The following is a 23,245-nucleotide window of genomic DNA, read 5'->3' as shown; positions in this document are numbered from 1 at the left end:
TATTTGTTACGAGTATGATAAAAATATCCACCTGACATATCATAGTGAACTACTTCGATGTCCGGTCAGTGACGTCGGGCTAATACGCCACCCAGCGGGGTGGCAATCTAGCGAGTAACGTGTCCACAATGCCGTGCCGTAATCTGTTTATATGTCACTTCACACCGTGCCCTGTTTATATTCCTAATCAGTCAAGCCAGGAATAATGATGACAGACAGCAATTTAACCGCTGACTGATTATTTGAACGCTAATCATGCTTTAAACGGCTTTTGTCTTTATACTTGAATATGAAAGTGCTGGCAACCAAGATTTCGATGGTCCAAGCTCACCCTGACCTTTGTTGAGGATCTATATATGCTGTTTGGTTGCCAACTACCTACACCTACTACACGGTTGGAAAGTACCAAAGTCGCAGCGGTCGGAAACCTTGTAGGCATTTTAGACTAAATAGACCAGCAATCAGCTCTCAATATATCCCGTATTTTTAATTTCTCTTCAACTTTTTTGGGTAATAAGACCGGATGTCCTATTGTTTTGATGTGGCTTCATGTTTCGTGTCAGCGGTGTTTACGTTACTTATAACAGGGGGAGCTGCACGTGGGGAGCTGGGTTAACGTTAATTAACCGTGAGGCCCGCACCGTTCCGACAGACTTCATTTTCAGCTCATCCTCAGTGGCCACTGGCTCGGTTTAGTTTACAAAAAAAGTAAAAATAACGCCTCTTTTTCTTTCCATGACCGTGTCCTGATACTCCTGAGGCACGTTCATTTAAGGTCGGATTAGGTAAAGTCAGAAACAAAAGACTAAAAACTAAACATTGCAGGACCTATTATTTGTAACTGCATGATCTGACTAAACAGAAAAACATAATCATTCTTTGGCAAACTAACACCTCATCTTATTTTCTTTAAAATACAATCATGTTATGCTAATACGTATGATAAAAATTAGTTAAGCAAAACAAAAATGACCGATGAATCAGCATCAAAGGTCGTCTCATGATTATAAAGCCTTAGCTAATATTAGATCATTGGCACAAATATATTTATTTGTTTTTAAGTAGGTGTTCGTACATTTGTCGAATCTTAGTTTATGTGCGTGAGTGGGCTTCGGGCGTGGTTCTATATTTGGGTTAATGGGTTCGTCCGCGCGCCACCAGCATGGGAAGTGCCTGTTAGTTCGTCCGTCCGCTATCGGGTCTATCTAGACTAGACCTAGGTATATCACCTGGATTTTATAGCTGTTCAGTCTAGCTTCACATATCTGTCTGATAATATAGTTGCAGGTACTTATTGGAAGGCAGCGTCAGGGAGGATGACACTGTCTGTTATGAAAAAGGTTTATAACGGAATTTATAATGCTCATTTCAATGCTTGCGAAGTCGAATTTACTGTGTCTCTAATATAATTCTATTACTGAAATACATAACTTTTATTATTTATTAACCGTGCTCCTCTCGGTATGGTTCAAAAGTAGGTAAGTCTGCTGCGACCACATAACTTCTTTGATGTTTTCATTTTTTATTCGTTGGTACACAACGGCAATATATTTATTTTTATTCTATTGGTTATATCATAATAACTATCTGATACTTTATAAAGCCAAAAGCAATGTAAATAAGCAGGTCCCGATTGTAAAGATATCAATACAAACAGTTTGTTATTTTTGGGTAAGATTGCATCAGCAAAGCTCTTTAAGAGTTTGCTATTAGTTTTACTAGTCTCAGTGCTGTAGATTTTGTTCATATCTATAACTCTGACCCACCTATGCTATGACCACTTCAGTTGAGCTAATGCGGCTATTTTTGGAGCCGGCAGTGATGTCAACACTTGTCGACGACTGGAAATCATTGCCTAGAAACTAGACGTACCTATACTGACATACCTATTTCCAGATGTTTTGTAGGTTTGGCGTAACCTACTGAAAACGACTGAATTATATCAGGTTTATCATTGGTTATGAAAAAAAAACAACGGGTTGCACTCCGGGAGTGCCGGCAGAAGTGAAAACTCAATGACATTGTAACAGTGTTTCGCCGATCATCAGGTCACGTGTCCGTCTTACGTCTTACTAATCTTACGGTCACGTGACCTGTCGCGAGTTTAAAATTTTTTCCCCATCACAAAAAGTGCACAGCGCGCGCCGCTAAAGAAGTTTTCACTTCAAAAAAAAACAAAACAAAAAATACTGTACTCCGATACGATTTCCAGGGTGATCTCCCATAACCCGATGCCCGATTTTCGATGTTTACGGTAAGCCCTCGGTTTTCTTCGGATACCAGTATGGGATCTCGTTAATTTTTAAAATAATTCTGAAATTACGATACGGACCAGAACAATACGCTTGATTAAAAAAAAACGAATAAGAATACAAACTGCGGTTAGAAACGCGACTGTTTGCGGCAGCCGACACGCGGCCTACTGTGACGGAATCCTACATCCGTTGCACAAAATTAACAGTTACCCGCAACCAACCATGGCCCTTATATCCATACCCATAAGAATTACGTCATCTGTCAATTTAAATGGAAATCGTAGCTGGAAAACAGCACTTCCTGCTCATGAATAGAAATTGACGGGTAATTTGCGTTTGGCGCGCGAGATAATATTGGCCATTGTCTAATTATATTACTAAATAAATGTAGTGGGTTACGTTCTCACGCAATTATATGTGATGTGTGTATGAGTATGCTACGAAAGTAACAGTTTATAGATTATTTTGTAGCTGATTATAAATGGATTTCAAATGTGGTCCTATCTCAAGAATTTCAGACGGGCCATCCCATTCTAGTGTGTTTTGAGCGTGCTGTGGAATTGGCGTCGCTGCGCTGTTGCGCCAAAGTTGCGTCGAGCAGCAGCCGTGGAGTTGGCTAAACGCCGACGAGAGACGCTATAGTTTGGGTTCTGTCAGTATGCCGTAGATTGTGTCGTGAATATTTTTCTAAAATTTACTGCAACTTTGTTGTTGTGTTAATTTGTCTTGCTCAATCTAATCCAGCATGCGCCTGAGGAAAGCGTTGCAGTTTTTGATTGAGTAACATTCTCACGAACTTTTTCTGCAATGGTTACTCAATTTGCGATACTATACTTCGCCATGCACTGCTGAGGAGGGTTATGTACACTTTGCATTTGCACAATAAGAAAGTAAACATTGTAACGAATCGCAAATGTAACAGGATTCTAAGCATAAAAAAAGCACTTGGGTGGGAAAATTTTAGCGAAGTACCTACTCATAGCGACTCTTCTTGTTAACGAGCTCTTCTCTTTTAGATACTTGTGTCAGAAAGTGGCTTGGTTACTGTAATTCGGAGAGGAGAAATTAGGAAGTACCTTTTTTTTCCATAAGGAATTGGAGCCGTATCCAAACATAAATCTCATCTTGGGTTGATGTTGATGTGATATGTCTCACAGCGAATGCGGCTACTTTAGCGAAAAGTGTCGCAGACTAATGAACTCAACGATATGACCTAAATGTAGACCATATATTTCATTCACCGATCGTAACTCTAAGTACCGGGAGCATGATCGTTACGTATAAGGCGATAACTTGTAGTTTTATAGCTATCAAGGAAACAGTTTATGGATACTACTCGTGGGTATACAATTAATACCGTACCGTACTGTTACAGATATATAATAAATTAATATACCTAATGTTACAAATCAATGATCGTTTCGTATAGACTATGAATTCGTCAATTGAGTAGTAAGCTTTTTCTATGAATAACAATTTTAGCTTTTTGTTAAATATTGTCTCGTTTCGACTCCTTTATATCAGTCGGTACTGAGTTATAAAGAGTTGGTCGCATGATATTTAGTGACTTTCGTGACTTCGCGAGCCGGCATTTAGGGGCGAGCAGAATAGGCAACCTGCGGGCAGTGTATTGTGCTTTAGCTTATCTATCGCTCTATCGCGAACGATGTGTAATTGCGAATGTGTACTTAAACCATGTTTCTATATCCCAGACGTAACAGTTCGATTGGCCCAATCTGTCCAAGCGATCTGTCATTTTATTACAAAAGTATGATGCTATGAACTGATATTGGGTAGGTACCCACCTATAGGGATACTGAGATAGAATAACAGAGCGTAATTTTCTTGCTTTAAGTATTTACTCGTTGTTTGTTGAATTCAGGTTGAAAGCAGACTTTCCCGAAATTATTCCCAACATATCTGCATATTTTCAATATATTTTCTGATAGTGGTCCGATGATTCAGCAGTTAACCCAACCCTTTCACCTGAAGAATACGGGATGACACGCAAGTAACATTGTGCCGTTAAATGCACAAGCCCCCTTATACATACAGCCAGGATATCCGTCATCCTCCCGCTTGAGCTGCATTATGTCATCTTAGTCATCTATATATGTATGACGGTTCCAGATCACATACCTATTAGATGAACTTTCACATAAAGAAGACGGGATGACACGCAAGTAACATTGTGCCGTTAAATGCACAAGCCCCTTATACAGCCAGGATATCCGTCATCCTCCCGCTTGAGCTCGCATTATGTCATATATGTATGACGGCTCCAGATCACTTTCTTACTCGATGAAACATCTTTTCATCAAGCGTCAATCTGGCGCCCACATAATTATGAATGGAGTATGAAAGCGAAACGTTTCACTCAAGAGCGTCCACGTTACGGCAAGCAGGCGTATCAGGGACGCAATTATCGTCGTGATAATGACAAGATAACGCGCCCGTCTCATATATTCAATCGAATGGAGGCAAAAGTGAAATTCTGCTCAATCATGTTATATTCACGTAGTTAACCTCGCTATCTAAGGATAGCTGGCTAAGGCCCGATGGTCCTATATAAATTAGAAGTCAAAATATCCACAATAAATACGCAATATTGCAACCGCTGCGGCTCGTGACAAATTAAACGTCACCCTCGTAAATGCTCTATAATACAGTCTGGGAAGTAGTCTACAACGACGGCGCAAAGTAACGTCCCCTCATAATAGGGATAGCGTAACGTCTAGTCATTTAGTAGACGCTGGGGGTGTATAGAAAGCCTACCGTTGTTTGGCGAAACTAAACACTGTGCTGTGTGCGAAGCTTGCATCCGAAAACGAGGCTTAAGTGTGTTCACTGAAGTTTGCACGCCATTTTCTTGTTTCTACCGCTTTCTGAAGAACATCAGTTCGAAAATTGAAGTAAATAGGTCTACATTTTGCCGGAACGGACAAAATGTATGTAAAGGTTGTTGGGAATTAGATGGAAGCTTTGAACGCATTTGAAATAAGTGTGATAAAACCCTAACATATCTTGACTATGTATTTTTATTTAATTTCAAAAGTGTACATTATCATTTTGTAAACAATTATTTTTTATGTTGCGTAGTCTAAATTAGACGTCAATTATCTCAAAAGACAAAAGACAAGACACAACTAGGTTATCCCGTCGTGTAGGTCTGTCTTCAAAGGGACAATCTATAACATAACAATGAGCTTATTTGAACTTCATATATCTAAAATCATCCAACACAAACACACACACACACACACACATAATGTGACTCACCGTAATTAAGGTCACACTACGTCTAGTTTAGTACTTAAATAGTTAGGTTTCTCTAACTGAATCACTTTTAAATTTACATACTTGTCATCTTCCATTCAACTTACCAGTTTGAAGTCAAGGTTTCTACTCATTGCGACAACAAACAGATATTAGCAAAGAAAGTTGTACAAGTCTTGTTTGTAGTTTGGTTAACACCAAGGTGCTTAGGTTAGCAGAAAGCTCAAAGGGGAGAATACTAACATATAAAGTTATCATAAAAGTACTACTTACCGTAACTTAGGTGTTACTTTCTCAATACAAACTAGCAGAAGCAAGGAGTCACACACAGTGGCGCAGCGTGAACTAATCTAGCCGTGGGCGAAGTCGCATCTGCGAGGCCCTTTTCTTTTAATGTGTATTTCTAAAATAATAAAAAAGGATGGCTTCCGCGAGTCCGCGAGGCCCCTTTAAGGCGAGCTGCGAGGCTGTGGGCGAGGGCCCCACTTCGCCCAGGTCTAGATACGCCACTGGTCAGTGGTCACACGTCACTTTAGGAAGGCTGACCTAACTTGACTCCACATATATTTCATCAACAACTGAAGAATTAAGTGCTATAATGTCTTACATCAAGAAAACTAGTTGAATGGTAGAAGTCCTAAACGTTTCTTTATAAAAACCTTACTTGTTTGGTTTTAACCGTTCAGATAAAAACTACAGCAAATACTGACGCGAGATACTAAAGATCGCCTGATCGCCTAACATGTGCTAAAGTGCCTATTTTAACACACATTAGGTGCTGCACGATTTGCGTCCCGCGCGAGTTAGTTTACCCAAATTTTTTTGTTAGTATACTGTGCGGTGCAAAAGGGAAGAGATGCTTTGTTGTCACTCGCCATTCTATAGTCTAAGATCCATCTATCCATTCCATCCATTAAGATGGTAGGCTATGGTTTTAGTACCTATGAAATGTAACACCTACAGTCACAATAAATATATTATGATTATGATTAAGTATGAACACACTTAAAATAATTTCCATCATAATTAGGGCTTCCAATACCGGGATCCCGGGATCCCGAAATACCGGGATCCCGTCTGTTTAAACGCATTTTTCAATACCGGTATTTTTTAATGCAATACCGGGATCCCGGTATTTTCAAAAACAAGGAAAATGTGCCGATTATAACGTTTAAGATCCATTAAAATGATCAAATTTGGCTGTATCAAGAAGATTACTTGCCCATTTAATTAAAGAAGATCATTTAATTGAAACAAGATCTGTGCATATGCGTTAATATCTTTGGTGATGAATTCTGATGTTCAGGATATGATATTAATATAATTAGTTCTTAAAATTATATCAAAAAGTAGAAAGAAATGAATTGTAGTATGGAAAACGAATTTTTGGTGGCAAATTTGAATATATAGAGTGGAAAGATAAGTCGGGCCCTGGAGGAAAACTACCTTAAATCCTTAAGCTGGGTCACTTTACTTAAAGGAGACATTCCTTTATTTTTAAAAAGAAACAAAACTGCATTCAAAGATTTTCTAAAACTCGCTTGCCTCGCCCGGGACTCGAACCGACTAAAAATTCCAAAAAATAATAAACTCGCAATTTTATTCTACTAGTCGATACAGTTAATGTTAATGATAACATTTCTCCAAGAAACATTAGGACTTACACTCGTCTGTCGTACAAAATATCCATAAAATCTAATATTTAGTACTCAAGATTTTTTTAGACAAGCCAAATTGAAGAAAAATTGAAAAATACTTTGAATGCAGTTTTGTTTCTTTTTAAAAATAAAGGAATGTCTCCTTTAAGTAAAATGAGCCAGCTTAAGGATTTAAGGTAGTTTCCCTCCAGGGCCCGACTTATCTTTCCATCCTGTATATTGGCTGGTTTATTAGGTTGAACTAAAAATGTGACTGGTGAAGTCAACAAGGCGGATAAAATGATTGCCAACCTGGAGGGTGAAATGATAATTATTGCAGATGGCGATTATTGTTTAATATCCTAAGCTAAGGACATACATATCTAGTGTTACAGTGAGCCTTTTTTTAATAAAACTCAAAAAATTTAAGCGATTCATAGTCAATACCGGGATCCCGGGATCCCGGTATTGATGAAGACAGTTTCGGTATTAATATCGGTATTGAAAGAAGTCCGGTATTTGGAAGCCCTAATCATAATGGTGATTACTGAATATCTGAGCCGAAACCGCGTTAAAATTCAAAAAAGTCCACCATGGTTTTACCATGGTATAACTAATAGTCATGGATTGCCGACGCCATGTCTGCGTTCTACCGGTCGTCGACCCCTCCACCTTGCCAGTCGATATGGCTTTGTTAGACTGCTTCGATTACGCCTACTACCTTACCTACTACTTGTATATCAAGGTTACATTTGAATTTATGGGATTATTAGCGACACGCCCCGCTGACGGTGTAACATGTGCTTAACGCTTAGTGCGTAATGATTGTAAATTATACAACAAGGTTATGTTATTTATAAATACATTTCACCTTAGTTCAATAGGTTAAGGTGAGGAAAAGTATAAATGTTTATGACCTTGATTGTACTCATTCGATTTAAAAGCGCAACATACCATCTTATAGAGTCTGTGCGGAAAGCGAAGAGTCGTGAAATAATATGAGATCCAATACACTCTACGACGACTCTTCTCTTTCCGCAAATCCGCACAGACTCTACCTCCTGCTAAAATACGAGACTCGAAATCCAAGAGCAGCGAAGGATTTTATATGACTACGATAATATTCACTTACAAAATTCACGTAAAACCAATCTAAGTGATACTCAGAAATTCTATCTCTACTCTCTACCTGAAAGTGCCTTTTGTTTACTTTGGTATTTGAGCCTTCTGATAATACTTGAAGTGTTTGCTTTCACAGAATTTGCTATCTTCAATTACTCTACCATCGAATCATATCCCATTTAGATTGTATAGTGTGTATGGATGTCTTAATACAGACAGCTTTGATCTATAAATATGCAGTGATATAGGTACAATCTTCCACATTGTTGACTGACCAATCTTAAACCTTAGTGCTAAGACATAAGGCACACGTTAATAGTATATCTAAATAGGAATGATGATACGTGATGGAAAGTGAGGCATTCCTTAGGGATTGTTAGTTGTTGGGAATGTGAGTTAATATGTTGTTAGTTGCTATTTTAATTTAAATAATGCAAAGGAAGAAGCTATCACATAAATTGTACATACTCATCAGATTCCTATCGACGGAACTAAGAGATTTGATTACGAATTTACATTTGAGCGTACAAAAATAACAAACTAGTTGAAATATGTTTCAAAATGGCTGCCGTTGAACTTTTGAAGCTTTTGCGTTTATTTTAGACTCTATAGACTCTAAGTATTTCCAAATAAAGTCAAATATGTACCTAAATCGTTTATACTCGCTTTTGATAAACTTAAAATCGCTGTGACCTTTAAAATAAAGTACTTATACTCAAAACAAGTTAATAATAGTTTTCAGGGATATTTTTTGCCTCTCGCAGTTATGACATACATGTGAACTTAGGGTTAATTATAGTAGTCATTAAAACTCGTTAGTCTGTCTGGACATCCGAGTCTTAAAAATGATATAAGTATAATCGAAAATGTTTCTTAAGAAGGCCTTATCTAAACACCCATTTGATGGTTTTAGGTTAACGAGTTATCTTCAACTTATGAACTGTATTAATATTAAATAAAAGATAGATAAGTAATGGTGTTTACGGAAATCTATGTCATATATAGAGAAGAAAAAAGTGACCAAGTGCCCAGAGCTGGCACCGAACCAGTGTCTTCTGCATTCGCGGCAAACGCTATCTATAGTGGTATTTAATTATTCATCCATTTTAATTTCAATTACGACAAAATATGATGAACAAATATTTTAATACATATTTATATTTATCCCGCCATATAAATTGCCTTTTAATACTTCTAAATCACTCTCGTGACAACCGATAACTTACAACAATCAGTGACGTACCCAGATAGAACCCGATTATCTTTTTGTATGATTGTCGACGATTTATGTGACGTTGCTTATAGCTAAATAGGGATTGTGGTCCGAGGGGGACCTTCGCATGGTGCCATTATGTGAGAAGGCCGCTCGCGAGCCTATACCATTTATAGGCATGTATGTTGTAACAACAATAGACTGAGCAGTAATATACCCTAGCTCTTTGTAATAAGGTTTGCGAACCGTCAGGCACGATGGTACTTGTAAACAGATGTTATAACAATGCTCAATAAAACAATATTGTAACGGTACCTTTGTAAGGTTTACGTAAGAACTAAGAAGTCACTACTATGTAATGAGTTTTAAGAAATGTGTTAATCGATAATGACTCAAGCAAGTCGTTTTATGATTTCTGTATAAGAGACATAAAAATAGGTTTAAATCGCTTGCCGATTCTTGAAATACCCTTATTTAGAGTCCCTACATATGTAAAATCCGATAAGGATTAAAATATGCAACATTGTAGCTTACAGTTTAAGATTTGCAGCCTTTTGTACGCAACCTAGATAGAAGTACATAACTTCAAATCTCCGAAACAATGCCTTGTTAATAATCGAGTTAAATTCATCATACAATCTACATTTTAGTACAACCATTGTTGTGCATTTTAGTACGACCTTTCGACGCTTATCATGAATAGTGGCACAACTCAAAATGAAATGCTATTGCATTAAATATTCTATCTTTTACTGGTAAGATTTAAAATCGAACGGCATTTCATTTTGTTTTATGCCACTATTCATGATAAGCAATGCTTTGTATTCCACTCTAAAGCTCTGATTTCTTCTGATGCCTACTTAACGTGTACCTACCTTCTTGTTTTTGTTTCATAACCTGTTATTTCGTACTACAAAGACCTAATGCTTAGTTCCTTATTTCAACAACTAATTCCATATGTTAATTCGTTCCACTGACATTAATACCTGGGGGACACTTAGCGGAGTCATGCCAGAAATTAATACTCTCCGACTAATTGAGAGTCGTGCTAAATTAGATTTAGAGCTTAGGTTTCCAAGATGTTTGTTCATATTACAGGGATTATTCTCAGCACGGCATTTTTATCACCTGTCATGTCATGCGTCACTTTCATATTTGTTAGAAGTTATAACGTGACAGGCATGGTGACAGATGATAAAAAGACGACCATCTTAGCCCTACAGTTTGCGTCTCACCGATAATCTCATCCTGTAGTCAGTAGTGTATGTAGGAATAAGGGGCAATTCGTTGCACGTTGTTTACCTGCCGTATGATAATATTGACTTCATCATCACTATTTTTATGCTACGCTTGAATTATGACACCAGGATCATAGGTTTTATTTTTATTTTATAACTATTGGAATGTGACTCATCATTTGGCGTCATTTAATTTATTTGAGTCGAAGTTTTTTAATTCACGAAGAGAGGAGTTGTGAAATGTATGGGAATCAATACATTCCACGACTCTTCTCTGTCCTCGACTCTACCTAAGTGCTTATAAATATGGTGTAAAATCTAAATGATGGTCATCATTTTCAGTTTTTGGATGTTCAATGTGGTTTTAAAGTTTAGACTTTATCAGTAAGAAAACAAGTTTTATTGCGTGACTGCAATCAGATAGGGCTTCGTTCTATTCATCGTCGCACTATAAGTAGGCATCTATACCTTTAGGGAAAATAGATACTGCCTTTTAGTAGACATTAGGACATTACGTCACGCTGAATCATAGAATTTGCGGCACTGACCTTGTGAAACAGTTAATTTGCTCTACGATACAACTAAATGTACAGTCGAGTCGAGTTCACAAACGTTCCAAAACTATACACGGTGGCTAAAAAATAACTGCATTCCCGTTGCTAGGGAGGTTTTCGGATTATACTGAGCAACTTTTACTATGGGATCAACCCCGAAATCGCGAAAAAAATTTACACACCTCTATGACACTGACAATAAGATCGTGTATATATTTTTGGAACGTTCGCTTGTAAAGATGTTTGTGACCATGACTCGTACATTGCCAGTTTCTGTTACAATTTAGCCTAGATTAAATAATGCTTCACCAGCAAGGCGCGGCCGGCGTCTTTATAATCTTATCTTGTAAGTCTTATCACCGGCATGATGTCATCGGGCCGAATAAAAATACACAAATCGGATGCAGTTGTCGCGAATTTCACGCTATTCGATTTGTTTATTTTGTTATTCACGGATATTAGCTTGGTTTTCGCTATTTTATAGTTAATTTGTTGCGTGATAATTCAAGGTTAATAAGGTTTTAATGGTTTTGAAAGACGGTCTTAATTTAGGATGACTATGATTAGCCTCAATCATTGCACCTAATAGCGTTTGATTGGAATATTTCAAAATCCAAACAGTTAAGGAATGTTCATGGAATACATACCTACGTAAACAGTTTCCATTGAATAATTGTGATGTTGTATGTTACTGTATTGGGTTGGGTTTCGCTACTGATGACAATTTCCTATTTAAGGCCCTACGGATGCAGTTTTTACTAACTACTCGAGTATTATGCGGGTTGAAAAATCGGTTAGTAACAATCTGTCGAACCGCTGATTCCCGTTGACGTCCAATTGAATGAAATCTGCGACAATTGTATCACTAATTGAAAAAAAAGAACTGAAAATCTTTAAATTGAACTCTATTGTCTTGCTAATAGAGAATCTCATTTTCGCGAATGTTTCTTGTCATATTATGTTTTGCCAGTCTTGTTATTGCCAATAACTGTAAAGTCCGTTATCGACTGACGAAGTATCTACTTGCGACTTTTTTTATTGGTTGAATTTACTTTCTTGTACTAGGTGTGTCATGACGTACCTAGTACATGAACAGTCGGTTCCCTAACATAAGTATCCACTTTTCTATACATGTAGTATGGCAACTTGGGTAGGTACTTAAGTTGGGGAACCGACCGTACCATCACGCACCGCGATTGTTGCGCCATTTAGGGTCCTAGCTAAATTGGGTGTTTCCAATTTAGCAAGAACCCTAAATAGCATAACAATCCCGTGTGTCGACTGTACAAGGGCATTGCCAACATATTCCATCTTTCTCAAGCATTTTTTCATGAGTCTTGCAACTTCTACTTCGTAAGGAGTTATTTTTACGATGCGTTTTCCAACCGCTTCTCCTATTTTTATCGAAAACCAATTAACCTTTAATTTTGTCTTTTCCAGAAGGTTGAGAGTGGCGTGGTGACCGGGTCGCGATGACGACCGACATAACGGTGTCCCGATGGGACCCGTCCATCGGCCACGGGCAAGAGATCATCGACGAGTACGAGTATGACGGCGGCAACTCGTCCTCGAGGCTATTCGAACGATCGCGTATCAAGGCGCTAGCTGGTGAGTCACTGTTGAACACTGGTTGACTGTCGCCCACCCGTCCATCGGCCACGGGCTAGAGATCATCGACGAGTACGAGTATGACGGCGGCAACTCGTCCTCGAGGCTATTCGAACGATCGCGTATCAAGGCGCTAGCTGGTGAGTCACTGTTGAACACTGGCTGACTGTGGCCCACCCGTCCATCGGCCACGGGCAAGAGATCATCGACGAGTACGAGTATGACGGCGGCAACTCGTCCTCGAGGCTATTCGAACGATCGCGTATCAAGGCGCTAGCTGGTGAGTCACTGTTGAACACTGGCCGACTGTGGCCCACTAATGACTCTTTGTATTGACCATCGGTGTACCTCATGTCCTCATGTTGACAGTAGAGTGGATGATGGTACGTCTAACATGACTGACGGTGTCATATACATCTCAATAAGGCTGTAAAAGATGTGTAAAGACACAAATGAATGGCCGACTCTGTCATGTGAACTTCTTCCCTCCTCTTTCTAATAAGCTCAATGTTATGCTAACAACTCAGTATTGTGGCACTAACCGTCTGGCCACATTGCGGGACTGGCTTCGGCTAAGGCGAAAACCATATAGGTGGGGAACGAAAGGTCCGATCGCTGTGTCCCACTCCAACATATGGTTGTTACCTTTGCCGAAGCCAGTCCCGCAATGTCGTGGCCACAGGCCGTATGGTCCTTGTACAATAATCACAAATTATCATCTCGGAATTTGGAAATGTCTGGCAATCTCCGGAATGATTGCCAATAAATAGGTGGCTTCGCATGTTTAATGAATTGTCCTTGAGATTTCTATCGATTGCTTTTAAGTGATTACACACTCTAAGTGATCATTAAAAGGCCATTGTGGTTTGATAGGCTTTTTCCATCTGCCATTTAAAGCAGGCTCATCAAACGAGTCTCCAATGGCTCCGATAGACAGTTTGCGCTGGTGTGTACTTATTTGCATATGTATGTATGTATTCACTTGTGTATACGTTTTCCTGTCATATATGCACATACACGATACACGTTCAGGCCAATATTTGATTTTGCAATAGCATAAAACGATCCATTATAACCGAGGCAATTTATCGATCCAAGCGGCCACGCCGACATTTAGAAAAAAAATCGTGTCGTCTTGATTTTCTACTATCGAATTGAACTTTTTAAATAAGTGTTATGTTTACTAGACAATTTTGTTCATTGTTGTTTGATAAACTTAGTTTTTAGGGTTCCGCACCCAAAGGGTAAAAAAGGGACCCTATTACTTAGACTCCGCTGTCCGTCTGTCCGTCTGTCCGTCCGTCCGTCTTGTCACCAGGCTGTAACTCATGATCCGTGATAGCTAGACAGTTGACATTTTCACAGATGATGCATTTCTGTTGCCGCTATAACAACAAATACTAAAAACAAAATAAAATAAATATTTAAGTCCCACATACCACAGACGTGATTTTTTTTGCCGTTGTTTGCGTAATGGTACGGAACCCTTCGTGCGCGAGTCCGACTCGCACTTGGCCCGTTTTTAATAATAATTTAACCCGAAAGCTTACGAGTAATATATAATCTGCTTTTTAAAATTCTTTCACTTTGAACCCCTTTTACTAAAAGAGTAATCCGCTTGTAGTAAAAAAAAAAAATATACGCGTCGACTTGAGAACCTCCTCCTTTTTTTTTTTTCGTCGGTTGAAAATAGCGAGCTATCATGAAATAATCCCTAAGTACCAAATTCCAAATTATTTATTTGTTTAACATAGGTAGGTACAACAGTAGGTCTTAAATATACATTAATTTAGGCTTCAATAAACATAGTAAACTGGTTATTAAAGTCTACATTCAATTAAAGACCCATAATAACGCGGCAAGGGGTCATGCAGGAAATTTAATTAAGTGTCGTGACTACATATTCTAATGCCCTTAAGCGTGCTGGGGGCCTTAGTCGTGACATTACTATGCAGATGGCTTATATTGAATTTGTTCAGTAATAAAATGTTGTATCAGTGTATTGAGACTTGGTACAAAATAGGATTTAATTTTTATATTATAATATCTGGGAGACCGAGTTTTGCTCAAAAATGCGTGTTTTCCCAGAGATAAGACCTAGCTAGATCGATTTTTCGCCTCCGAAAACCCCCATATAGCTAATTTCATCATAATCGTCAGAGCCGTTTCCGAGATCCCCGAAATATATATATAAATAAATATATATATATAAGAATTGCTCGTTTAAAGGTATAAGATACCAGCTGCTTTTCAATGAAGGAAACCAACGTAAGGAAACCTGCATTGCATATACCTGTCTATGTATAACTTATGAAGCAAAGTATACATAGTAGTTGTGCTACATTACTTTACATTAGTCACTATAGGTAGTTGATTAGCATTTGAAAGAACTCCGTAGAAGTAACCATGATAAGTTTTATCGAACACTTAAGACGAAACAGGAGCTGAGTTTTAAATATTTTAGGTAAATATACCCGTCTCGCTAACGGAAGCGGCACCTAAAAGTAGTGCGACAAGGACAAGGCGAAAAATCCTGCGTAAAAATCTCAAAAATCGAGGTTTCGTACTCCAAAACTTAACCAATCGTAACCAAATTTGGAAATCTAAATGACTATGAAATTATCTGTGTCGGACCGTTTTGCTTTTTTGGCTAATTGATATCAGTTTTGAATGCCACGCTTCTCATTGCGGCATAGTCAATTAGGCCATTTTGGCCATTTTTGAAGGGCTCTAGCGCCTTAAAAAACAAAAATATCAAAAAAAAGCAAAACGGTCCGACACAGATATTGACAATATTAATCTGTGTTGAAAAAATCATTGCTCTAGCTTCAAAAACCACGGAGGAAAACGAGGAGTACGTTTGTATGGAGAAATGACCACTCCTGTTGGCTCTTAATATACTGTAATAATGAAAGAATCACAACTACCTCGATTAAGGCACCCTACTGCCTACATGTATACTCTAGTACATGTAGTGCTTAACCCAGATCAATACATGGATATAGTATATATGTATATTAAACGATTGTAATTAACATAAGTGAGTTTATCAATTCATGCCTAGAAACAATTAACCACGTAGACGCCTATTATTATTTGTGTCAGCGAACTTACTTATCCTGCACCAAGATAAGCGATTGTGAAACCAATCGAAGGCAACTGATAACCGTATAATATATCTTTAAAGACGTGTACATAATAAAGATTTCAGAATGGAACGAAATCTTTAATTTTAAAAATTAAGTTAAATATAAAAAGATGATTGCTTGTAAGTAAATAAGTAACACTTTATTGTACGGAAAAGAGGAATAAAGGTCAAACATCAGACATAAATATAGTACAAGGGCGAACTTATCCATAACATCCATAAGACGGATCTCTTCTCTTCTTCTTCTCTTTAGCTTGTAACTTGTTATACAAGTGAAAAAAAAAGATTGATTGCTTGTAACTTGTTATACAAGTAAAAAACGCGATAAAAGATGGTCCCGCAAGGATCGGCGAAGGCGAGGTCAAAGTAACACATACGTAAATTGTGCATTATGCGGTAACTCTGGTCTGGTTGTAAAAAGTTGACGTTTGACAATTTATTTACAAAAAGTCATGGCGCCGTACAGCGACATCTACTTCAGTTGACAAACTCGTCGGGTCCGACGTCAGTCCCGTTGCCAGGGAGGTTTTGAGATTATACTGAGCAACTTTTACTATGGGGCAATCCCAAAATCGCGAAAAAAAAGATTTGGTTTCATACTTAGTAATAGTTGCTCAGTATAATCCCAATACCTCCCTGGCAACGGGAATGCAGTTATTTTTTATTTAGCCAACCTGTAGGTAAATAATTCAACAACAAACTGTACAGAAATTAAAGTTTAAATATGTATGTGAAAATAAGTGTTTATTATTTGCCGGTCTTGGTCTTAATATTTCTATATTATGATAGCATATTGAAGTAATGTCTATTCATTCAACAGTAACGTCGTAATGAATTCATGAGGAATTATGTAAGAATCTTGTTCCTTAGTAATTACCATTAAATATTTACCACAAAAATATTGAATCAGGAACTGGTAGTACTTAACTTACCTATTCGTAAGTAATAATATTGAATATGAATTGTTAATTTATTTGTCATATTTTATTTACAACTACATATTAAAATAAGCAGGCAAATATGTATTCCCTTATCTGCTGAAGCCACCGTTTCCGCTTTTCCTGTACCAAGTTCAGAGGTAGCAAACATTTTACAAATAACACAACCGCGTCTACCATCAAATCATCCGTTTCTGATACGGCTTTATCAATGTTACTAGATTATCTGAAAATTCAAGAGCACTCTCATTTTTAAACACGCGCGTTGACTAATCCAACGGCTGAGTGGTGCAACTAGTGTAGTTATCAGACTGGACCTAAAGTTGTCAATATCTGGAGCATTGGTATCGAATGTCCCTGTAGCCAGTTTGTTTTTAGTCGCTCTAATTCTTCCCGTTGCCTCGGAGGCTGTGTTCTCAGTTGCCTGAGTGGCCTGGTGCTGGTGACATGACATCTACAGAGTGCTATGATCTGATTAAAAGAGGGATCGATATTGAGGTTCCTGGACTTGAGGTGTATTACGATAAAGTGGTCTGTGAGCTAAGAGGTTAGTTTGTGAACGGTATTATCAGTGTGTGGATGTAGGTCTGTAGGTGTATTGATAAGTTACATGTGTGGTTTGTTTTTAGGACGTAAATCCAATAAGAAGGTAAATATTTACTGATTATTGAACGCGTTATTGTGATATTTGTGATGTTCTGAGGCAAAATGTACTTATATGTTTCTGACCAATAAGGACTACTTAAAAAGGCTAATTTATGCCAGTGGTTCCTTATTGACAACAACAGATTCTGTAGTAGGACCTTTGACCAGAAACCACAGACCACTTTCACATTTTTACCTTAAAGGTACCCATAAATTCTTGTCACATTTCCGCATAAAGCCCTTTCATCTCGCACCCTTTCCGGTCCACAACCCACGGCCTGCAACATAATCCCCATCTAACATTACATATATTGATTACCACACCCTACACCGTTGCAGGCCTGTTACCGCGATGCAGCCGCCGACAGAACACGTCGAGGAGTACCCCATCTGGTCTCCGCGCCGCGGCCGACCCCACTGGCGGTTATTGTGTCAACATTGTTTCCTACTTTTAATATATAATGAACGTCTATTACGTCCATTTTCATTATGATTACGGGCTTACAGGTCCGTTCTTTCTGATCTATTCTATCTGTTTGGAAACTTCGGTTGTTCGTTTGAGATAAATGTTTGGGGCTTCTATGGGGTTTAAAATTGTGGTGAACATTTAAATCAAGTATACTGATTATCCAAGTAGGATTTACTTGTAAAAATAGCGTCTAATCTACTGCTGTCGTTGCTTTTTCCTGCTAAGAATGGCCTGAAGACTTTCAGGAATAGACCAATCACATTTAATCTTCGAGATATCATGTTTCTTATATATATTCTGCCCGCACCTCCTGCCCTAGTCACCAATTGAAAGGCAGCATTAGCCATCATCTACGCTCAACTTAAGCATGAAGACACCTTGTATTCATTAATAATCTTCCACTCGTCACCAATTAAAAGACAGCATTCACAGCCGTCATCTACGCTCAAATTAACTCTGAAGATATCTTGTGTTGATTTATAATCTTCTCCAACAGACGAACGAGAGAGCGTACAGAAGAAGACTTTCCAAAAATGGGTGAACTCCCACCTGGTGCGCGTGGGCAACCGCATCGGCGACCTCTACGTGGACATGCGGGACGGGAAGATGCTCATCAAACTGCTGGAGGTGCTCTCTGGAGAGAGACTGGTAAGTGATCTGGGGATCTGGGGTTAATTGACCAAGCGTGACTTGCACCATCCCACTGTAACGTAGACATTTTCTTAAATTTTAAATTAATATTTTTGGGTTGAATTCCTTTTCTTATTTCGACGATTTTAACAATATCCCAAACTAACTCGATTGGTTGCACTTATTTGCATAATCTGTTGCATTCAGATGCACCTCTTTATGCTTATCTGTTGTCGGGGTTGTCATACGAGTAAAAATAATTAAAACTTGAGATATTTAGGTTGTCACTCCAGGAAAACTTTGTATGATTTAGATATGTTTTTTAGGTAAGAGAGAATTTAGATGTTAAATAAAACATAGGAATTACAGACTCCAAAAAGGGGGCTCTGAAATGAAACTTTATTAGAGTTATTGGTAAAATATATTTCTTAGGCTCAGGAGTGAATTGTTAAATAAATCAGTCAGAATTTTCGTAGGATTTGTGTCTTCAAGGGATTGGCACCCTACTTTTGTTTTGGCCTTTTGTACTCAACATATGAGGAGGTCATTTTGAGATGACATGCACTTTTGATGTGTGGACCCCTCCGGGGACGCACGCTCGCATGAGTACTATTTGTGGTGAGACCACACATTCGCCATGTTGGTCGAAATGCTGGAAGCAGCTCGAGTCCTTCGGTGTGCTCCACTGAGTAAGTACAAATGGAATTTAGGTGTGATCAACTCCACAATGGCGCGAAACGTTGTGGGTTCGTCCTTAACCAGGTTTTTGGTTCTTTACAGAGTTGACTCCTGCTCGAGGGTTGGGAGTGCTCCGCCAGAAGTCCTAACAGCTTCCAGTGCGGTGAGCTAAATTTCCAATTGTTTCATATTTTCTTTAGCGGCCATTAAGGCGTCGGCTAATGTATCCATTTCTCGGTTTACAGGAGCCGGGAGCTTGTGAACTTTTTTGAAGAGCTTGTGAACTTTTTTGAAGAGCTTGTGAACTTTTTTTTGAAGAGCTTGTGAATTTTTTTGGAAGAGCTTTCGAATTCTTTTGAAATTCATTTGAAGATGTTTAGAAGTTGTAAAATGAGGCTGTGGGATCTGTACCACGCCATCTGCAGCGGCCGGCTCCAACCAGGTTAGCGGCCAGCTTCCCGGGGAAAGGCGAGTACGCCCCCCGCTGCTGCAGTTCCAGCAGCAGTTTTTGAGGTCGGTCTGTTGCATAACTTTTGAGTGGCATCCGCCACCCACTACAAATTTAAAATGGTTAATTATAATTTAATTTTATTCAGTTTGAAGTTTTGAAAGTTCTGGTGCATAAAACTTAGGTATTTCGAAATTTAGTTTTAGTTTTTAATTAATGGGTGTAAACCCTTATAACTAGAACCTGTGAAGCGACCCTGCTTTGCCACTGAGCTTTTGCAACAACATTTGGTTAATAAAGTTTGTTAGATATAAATTTGTTTAATTGTCTCTCCTGCTAGCTTTCCTACAGCAAGGTTTCCATTTAGTTTATTTTAATTTATTTTGATTTAATTTTATTTTGTTAACATGGCTGTTTCCATTTTCCACAAGCCGGAGCTTTTCATTTATTTATATTTTACCCCCTTTCTAAACAGCCGTGTTACACCACTAACCCGAGGTTAACCGTTAAATCGTTAACCCAGTGTCAAATTGTACTGGCAACCATGGTAACTCCAGGTTTAACCGGTTAACCCCGATGGTGCAAGTGGCCCTAAGGGACAGTTGCACTACAGTGATACAGTCTGCCACCGTTAAAACGTTCGAAAATTTTGTTGAACGGGACTAATTAATCTGAGAGCGCATTCGCTCATTTCAGTAGCTTAAAATTAAATCTTTAGTCATGTAAGTTACATACATGTGTAACTATCTACCATTTCTACCTGGCGGCGAAGCCTACTCTCCATCTAAACATTTGTGACGGATTAGCGTTACAGGAAACCCCAAAAATATCTTGTTACCAAATAATCGGATTACATTATTGGGCTTTATATAATATATTGAGGTCCAATTAGGTACCTACATATACACCGTAACCTTATAATGCTTATAATGGTTTTTAAATTGTGTATTGCTTGACATTTGTATAATTATAATCAATTGTTATTTTCCCTACTTGACGATCATAAAATAAATTCGTATAGATTAGTGTAAAATAATTTATATTGTAATTTCATATTATGAAATAAATAAATCTAAATCTAAATCTTACTCTCTGGACAAGAGTTCAAAACCCGTATACTAGAGTTACTTCTTAAGAATCCATTTATTTAAATACTATTCTAATAATTGTAATTGAAAAATAGTAGTTTTTTCTTAAATACAATTTCGATTATTGTATTTTGTAAGGTGCCTTGGGGTATTTTCGAAAACGGGATAATTTTCAATAACAATCTACTAAATGATCGTCATGCCCTTGATAACAAACCGCCTTGATGCATCAATGTCATATTTTACTGTCCGTGAAAACTTGTCAAAAATCTCTATGGTTTACTAGCTAGCTTAGTGCTGCACCCTGGCGGCAGAACATTGTAGTATCCCCTATAGATATTTGTCATTTACAAAATTACCACATTTTTAAAGTTATCCTAATGCACCTTATAAATGCATTTGTTAAAATACTCTAATCAAGAGACACAGGGACACACGGTATACCTAATTTACTATAACATAATTATAACATATCTAAATCAGTATCGTAAATATTTGATTATCATCGGTCTGCACTATGTTTAGACTAACAAAGCAACGTAGGTACGATGTTATTGCTAATTCAGCTGTCTACATTAGCAGAATGTATAGCAGTAATTATGCAAATTTAAAATATACAATGGACTATAAAATGCAGTTTTTAGGTGCAAAGTATATTCTAATCGTTATATCGTTATCTTTGCTGGATATTCTTGGTAACTTAAGACTTAATAAAAACCTTACGTAAAAAAGGCATGAATTCAATTGGTCAAATTGTCATAATTTGAAGGTATGTTACCTTCCAGGCATTTATATGATTATATGCTAAAGTTGCGGTCATAACAACCTGTAATACACGATATTTTTATATTTAAATAAGATTATTAAGTTCTTAACCAAACTGAAGGATTTTTAAAACGAAATACACCAATCAACCAATCTTCATCTAATTTATAAAGTATTTAATACATTAAGACAGAAAACACAGACATGGGTAACTCCACTACGACGCCGACAATGGCGCGATGCTCATCTGTCAATTCAGGCCATGCTATAGTGATGTGACCATCTGCAACACCGAACGCAGGGCTGCACTCGCGCAAGCCACATATTAATCAGTCATCAGGATGGATATGGATATATCACACTATGTACTTTATTAGCGTCGGTCGAAAATTTACACTGACAATGCAATTGATTCCTGATTTGACTGTACTTAATATTTCCTATTGCAGCCTCGTCCGACGAAAGGCAAGATGCGAATCCACTGCCTTGAAAATGTTGACAAAGCGCTGCAGTTCCTTCGCGAGCAGCGCGTGCATCTCGAGAACATGGGCTCCCACGACATCGTCGACGGGAACCCGAGGCTCAGTCTGGGCCTCATCTGGACCATCATCCTGCGGTTCCAGGTAATACATATTTCTAAATAATTGGCTAAAATTTAAAGCAACACGGCCTTGCCAAGGTGACGATCGCTTGCGCTTCGTCATCAATTCGCTTTGTGCCTTGAAAATGTTGACAAAGCGCTGCAGTTCCTTCGCGAGCAGCGCGTGCATCTCGAGAACATGGGCTCCCACGACATCGTCGACGGGAACCCGAGGCTCAGCCTGGGCCTCATCTGGACCATCATTCTGCGGTTCCAGGTAATACATATTTCTAAACCTTTGGCTAAAATTTAAAGCAATACGGCCTAGCCAAGGTGACAATCGCTTGCGCTTCGCCATCGAATCGCTTTGTGTCTAGAGAGACTTCCATATTAGTGTGACAGTGACAGTTGCGTTTCGTTTGCTACGTAGCGTTAGCGATTGGCAGGTTGTCTACGGGGCCTGTTCTGATAGGTAGCGCCTACGACAACATATCGATGTGGCCAGGATTTTTGAGCTTTGAAACCCTCGACTGGTTCCCATACAGTCTCGGGGCAGTGGAAGACCATAGCGGAGATGGTGGGACGACCTTATACATACCTTACACATTTTGTGAAGAGTGGCGGGAGTGTGTATTGGATAGGACCAAATGACGGGAAAGAGGGGAGGCCTTTGCCCAGCAGTGGGCACTTTTAGAGGCTAGTAAAAAAAATATTGCCGCAAAGTCAACAGGGGTTAGTTGCGTATCATCTTGTAAAATTATACCTTGGCATCTTGGCAAAATGCACTTGGCATTCCTTTTGATAAAAATACAAACATGTAACATATACAGCGTTCAGTGTTACTATAATTGAAAAATTATTTTGTTATTTAACATGGAATGAGATGAGAATGTTGAGAATGAACTACTTTAATCAAATTCGGTAATCGATAATTCGGTAAATCGACTTTTAAT

General features: G+C 38.4%; 1 protein-coding gene across 1 annotated transcript in view; it reads left to right on the top strand.

The window, feature by feature from the left end:
• LOC134797123 (spectrin beta chain) overlaps nucleotides 1-23,245 on the top strand; it is an 81,574-nt gene that overhangs the window by 20,425 nt on the left and 37,904 nt on the right. Inside the window, exons 2-4 of the mRNA XM_063769361.1 lie at nucleotides 12,736-12,903; nucleotides 18,600-18,751; nucleotides 22,162-22,335. Of these exons, the coding sequence (XP_063625431.1) occupies nucleotides 12,768-12,903; nucleotides 18,600-18,751; nucleotides 22,162-22,335 (462 nt within the window). The 5' untranslated portion in view covers nucleotides 12,736-12,767. The remainder of the gene's footprint in view (nucleotides 1-12,735; nucleotides 12,904-18,599; nucleotides 18,752-22,161; nucleotides 22,336-23,245) is intronic.

This window comes from Cydia splendana, chromosome 14 (genome assembly GCF_910591565.1).
Source record: "Cydia splendana chromosome 14, ilCydSple1.2, whole genome shotgun sequence".
Classification (NCBI taxonomy): Eukaryota; Metazoa; Arthropoda; class Insecta; order Lepidoptera; family Tortricidae; genus Cydia; species Cydia splendana.
This window is presented reverse-complemented; position numbering and strand designations above follow the sequence as displayed.